This window comes from Gossypium hirsutum, chromosome D11, assembly GCF_007990345.1.
Source record: "Gossypium hirsutum isolate 1008001.06 chromosome D11, Gossypium_hirsutum_v2.1, whole genome shotgun sequence".
Taxonomy (NCBI): domain Eukaryota; kingdom Viridiplantae; phylum Streptophyta; class Magnoliopsida; order Malvales; family Malvaceae; genus Gossypium; species Gossypium hirsutum.
This window is the reverse complement of record NC_053447.1, coordinates 47,848,186-47,853,614: the sequence shown is the minus strand read 5'-3', so window position 1 is coordinate 47,853,614 and position 5,429 is coordinate 47,848,186. Positions and strand designations below refer to the sequence as shown.

General features: G+C 32.0%; 1 protein-coding gene across 1 annotated transcript; it reads right to left on the bottom strand.

The window, feature by feature from the left end:
- Positions 1-4,308: 4,308 nt before the first annotated feature.
- On the bottom strand, positions 4,309-5,196 carry LOC107913572 (uncharacterized). Its single transcript, XM_016842207.2, has 2 exons — positions 4,851-5,196; positions 4,309-4,768 (listed from the first exon to the last, which is right to left on the bottom strand). The coding sequence occupies exons 1-2, from the start codon at positions 5,023-5,025 to the stop codon at positions 4,575-4,577; spliced, it is 369 nt and encodes a 122-aa protein (XP_016697696.2). The 5' UTR covers positions 5,026-5,196; the 3' UTR covers positions 4,309-4,574.
- Between the last annotated feature and the right edge of the window lie 233 nt (positions 5,197-5,429).

Sequence of the window (5,429 nt, the reverse complement as noted above, 5' to 3'; positions counted from 1 at the left end):
AAAAGATAGACGCCACAAGCTATGCTTGATAAGTCAGATCAGTTCCAAAAAAATCAAAGAGAATTGGATAACTCACAATACTCAAATTTAGCATAAATTCAGCAAAAGGTTCTTTACAATGAGCTAATTACAAGTATTTATAATGCTAGATAAGGCCTAGCTGAAAAGTTACAAATATTCAGGTTAAATAAGCTAATAATTAGCTGAAAAAAAAACTCAATTACTAAGCTCAAACTCTTGAAATTCTAGGCCTAAATAACAGCAAATATCAATAAGCTTTAATGTTCTTAATTCAGCTAACTTAATAAACTTGAATGCTTAAGTTTCATTCTTGAGCAGCCCAAGAGTTTAAAATAAGCTGTAAATTCTTCTTTGGTTAGCCAAATAGACACCAACAGTAATTCATGATATTTTGGCTCATGGAGTGACCATTTAAGCAACAATCAATTATGGAATAAGAAAAGGCTGCTGCCAATTTAAGGAGGTGTAATGCTCTCCTTTTAATGATATAACAGCTCATTTTAATGATATATAATGCTCCCTTTGTATGTAACTGATTTCTACTTGAAAAGTCACTTTAATCAATTTGTAACAACCCTTGAATGTAACGGTTTCTAGCTGAAAAGACACCTGTAATCAAACACATTAAATCAAACACATTAATCACATTTTAAACTCATATTAAACACATTAAACACTTAACTTAATTTAATAAACTTATAACTCATGCAACAATAATTATTCCAGCAACTAAATAAACTAAGATGTTTAAATGCATAATTTAATAAAGATGTAAACTAAATGAACAAATGAGTTAATGCATGACTTAATTTAATGATGCAAACTTAACTAACATGAAAGTTACATAATTAAACTAACATGACTTAATTTAATGATGCAAACTTAACTAACATGAAAGTTACATAATGCATGACTTTATTAAATGCAGACATATTAATGATGTCCAAACTATGACATAATTAAAACACAAACTAAAATAACTAAAAATTAATGAATCAAAGTCCTTATTTTTCCAGTAGCCAAATTAACAAACTGAAATTAAAAACTTCATTTTGCACTTGGGCCCCTCGAGCTTAGGCCAATTCTGAGGTCGTCGAGTTGTATCGAAACATGATGTGGTCGGGATCGCATACAACACACGAAAGTAAGAAGGAACTCACCAAAAACTCTAGCACAAGTCTATAAAGCAAATCATTTGACTTTATCAGTTGGACCTTTATTAACTTCTTAAGTTAAAATAAAGATAATTAAACATATCATATCATCAATCGATCAAATCTGATCATAAATGCAAGAATCAACAACACTTAATTTAAAATCAAGAAATTTCATTCCTCACATACTATTCTAACATTTATGCATGCAGAATGAGAAACACAGAAATGACTTAGAGGGTAACCTAGGGTTCATCAGTAATTACTAGTGACCTGATACTAACGTAGAAGTTAGCTGAATACTATGAACCTTACTTCGAAAAGGTTTTCTAAACTTAAGTTTTTAAAGAGTTTTTAGTGGAAATCAAGGAAGAACAAGAAAATGTAAAAGTATTTAGAAAGACCACCGTTATCCTTTTATACTTAAGCTTGAAACAAGGATTAATGGAAAAGTTAGATAATTCTATTAACTCTCTTGATTTCCGTGATTAAGTGCACTTAACATAATTTAAGTCTTATCATCTCTAGTAGTCTAGTTCTATTCTAACATAATTAACATAATTACCATGTTAAATTCTCTTTTAGCTTATTCATTTACCTATTTTTCATTCATTCGGTTAGAATTCCATTTAACTCATAACACTATGTTTCACCATACATCCCTCGTGTTTGGGAATAAGTAAACTGGTTTTCACTTGTAAGAAATTTGTAAAAAGAAAAAAAATAGTTAAAGAGCCTATACTATAGTAGCTAAAGAACGTTTTATAGAATGCTAAACATAATAACATATATATGGCAACAAAATTAAATTTCGATACTATTGAAAAGAAAATCTATACATTTTGTTAACTAAATCAACCCTTTTTTTGTAAATATGATAATCACAAAAGTTTATATAGATAAGAGTAAATAATTGAAACCGATCATCTACAATTAAACAATATTCATTCTAATTAAATTTGATATTACAATTGTTACAATCGATTCACTTAAAATATTTAATAAATTTTAAAAAAGTTATTCTAAAAAAGTTATTTGTGTTGTTAGCGAAGTGAATATAAAATACCATATGAGTTGTCACGTCAATATCATTAAAAACTTAATGGTTTAGTCAAATCCTTCATTCAAAATAAAGCAAATTAACTAAATTTTAAAAATTGAGCATAAAAGTGATAAAAAAAATTAGGATTGACAAAATGAGTAAAAGTTAAAAAAGGCTAAATTAATGTTTATGCCTTTGAAAAAAAGTAAAATTTAAGACATAATTTCCTTATTTATATAAGAGAATTTTTTCAGTTAAAATTTCTATTTACTATAAATTACAAGCCAGCAATAGAGAAAAAAAATGAAGAAAGTTAGAGATATGGAGTTTACATATCATTTCCAAGTGATCAGATTTGAGTTGGTTCCTCAGTCCTGGCTTGTATTTCACAAATACTTCAAGCTTGGGTGGAAGTTGATATGGGGCTCAGATAGCTCCAGAAATACAGATAAATGTGTATCCTTGCACCTGGAATCTCTTTTAGGATAACCATTGAATTCCTGTATATAATAGCCAAATAAAATATATAGAACACCAAACGCAATAACATATTATATAGAATTAAAATAAAACCCCATACTAAAGGGTAGCAAGCAACCTTTAATGGCCAAGTAATGGTCCCCAATCTGGTCGAACACAAATAACTTAAAATCGACATTAACTGACCAATTAAGAGAGATATTGTTCGTGTTTTCAATTTCCAAGTATAAGGAGATGTAACCATTTCCATTTCTCTTATTGTTTCCACTCGGATAAAGTACCAATCTCCTGTTACAATACATATATAAAATAATAATGGAACTAGAGAGTGATGCAATTATATGAAAGTTTAATAAGTGTCAGCACTCACCATTGGTGACCTCCAGCTTGAAATGCATTAAATTTATACTTTCCCGCCTTCGCCTCAACCAATAAAGAGAATGACTATTTTTGAACAAGTAATGACTTGGTGGATGACCCCTTTTCGTTCTTGTAAATAACTATAAAACTCACTTTAAATCAACTGAGAAAAGCTTTGGGTTTATTTATGCTTCATATATTTTGGGTAAATAGAGACCAATATATTCTGATAAAACCACCTAGAATCTTTGGTATTAGAAAACAACCAAAGTAGAGCAACAAAACAATCCCATGTGAGACGTCTTGAGTGTGATCTTCCATGGTAATTGAGGATATCTAATAATAGTTTAATTGACTTGACCTCGTTTTCATTGAAGAGTTTATATAAAAGAAGAATATAATAAAAACCTACATAGGAAGAGAGACAGTTGAGATTCTGGTTTTCCTTGCAAGTGCATGCACCGTATTAATACTGTAATTCTTCTTTAGATATTTTGGAATTTAAGATGTAAATGGAAGTATTTTGCGAGAAGGATGATTTTTGTCTCATACGACGAAAAGTTCAATGGATGAGATTTTGGGGTCTCGTAGGAAGATCATAAATGGGGAATGGCCTCGGTAAACATGCGAAGTTACTTGAAACACTCTACTATATAATGCAGTGCATTATAAAATATTGTTGAGGTCTTCTTAACTGTCCAATACTTTTATGTTACACTCTCCAAACATCTCTTAGGACAGTCAGTTAGGACAACATCTTACATTCATTGTTCAAACATCACTTTGGACAGGTGGTTGGGACAACACTTGAGATGGTTGTTAAGGACAGTTTAAGAGCAGTTGCGGGATGGTGTTTTTGGCTTAGTCCACCATGGCATGATACTCAGTCGGCAAATGATTCTCAGATGAAGGAGGAAGGATCGGCATATCCTTATCCCATGCATTGTGTCCTTATCTTTAATCCTTTACAGACAAAGCTGACTGATTTTACTTGGATATAGAGTCCTTCATTCGAAATTCAAAATGGAAGCCTTTCTGCTTCGATTCAAATGTTTTGCTCATAAATAGACAACACTTGTGTATGTCGGGATAACATAATTTTTAGCAATGGTTTTACTTGAGTTTCTTAGAGTTTGAAAACTATTGTAAATGAGTAATTGTAACAAGTCAGAGATTTCAATTTATCTTCCTTGAAAAAATGGTCTGAATTCCCCCATCAAATATCAACCTGCAGACGTGAGTTTCAAAAGCTAAGCAACTAAGATCAATTTTCATTCACCAAGGAGTTATTAGCAAAGGGGATTTAGAATCCGAGCTTGGAACAGCCAAATAACTCACTCATACTACAACAAGCAATTTGCTAGTGCAAATTTCATAAAATCCCACATTGATTAAGACCAAAACAACTTTCCAGGTTCATCACAACATTTAAAAACACCCAACCAGAAGCACAGCCAGAAGCTGTCTGATTTCAGCTAAACATACATAATACTACTATTATGCTACCTGCTAATTAACTAAACACGACCATCAAATAAACTTTCTAACTTCACTTTCCCACCTTTCAAAAGGCTTTCAATCTCTTTAGGAGGGTTTAGCCCCATTCTTTGAGCTCTTTCCCACCGATCCAGCCGCGTTATCCCCACACACGGCCCGTATGCCATGTTCATATCAAATTGCCTTAACACTTGCTCTTGTTCATCAAAATCATCTGTTCCCCTCAAAGAAAAGAAACAATAATTTTAGCTTTTTGTAAATATCCATTTCCAGAAAGAAAAGGAAAAGAGAGTGACCTTTGAGATCGAGTGAACCGCCATGAGAAACAAGACCAGGGGGTTGGGTGATATCGGAACCGAAAGTAGCGGCGTGTTTGGGAGATGGGCTTTTAGTTGATTTTTTTCCGGTAGAGGTAGTGCTTTTCTTCTTCTGCCTGTAGAAAACATTCATGTTCTTCGATGTTGTTGCCATTTTTCTCGATTCTTCTCCTCTCCCAAAGCTTCTGTTTAAATTCAAAATTCAAAATTCAAAAATTGATTTCCGGATTGCTTCTTGGGTATGGTATTTATGGTGTGGGCAGTACTTCACATTTCCAAATTCTGTGTTCCAGTACTGATTCGTGGGCTGGGACTGGTTTCTTCTTTCTTCAAATGGGCCTAATGGCATAATAAAAGGTGGCCCTATTTTGTGAGCAAAATTTAAAAGGCTACAAAAATAGTCACCCAATTACGTCATTAGTTTTTTTTGTCACCCAACTATTAATTTTTTGATTTAGCCAATTAACTTTCTGAAATCAAATATTTTAGTCACTCTCCCGTTAGATGAGTGATGAAAAGCTGACATGGAATTTTTTTATTGACCTAATAACAAATTTA

What these genes read in the sequence shown, in the direction of transcription:
- LOC107913572 (XM_016842207.2), bottom strand. Translation starts at nt 5,025, where the DNA reads ATGGCAACAACATCGAAGAACATGAATGTTTTCTACAGGCAGAAGAAG. An exon ending in CGGTTCACTCGATCTCAAAG is followed by an intron (nt 4,769 to 4,850) that starts GTCACTCTCTTT and finishes TGAGGGGAACAG; the next exon opens with ATGATTTTGATGAACAAGAG.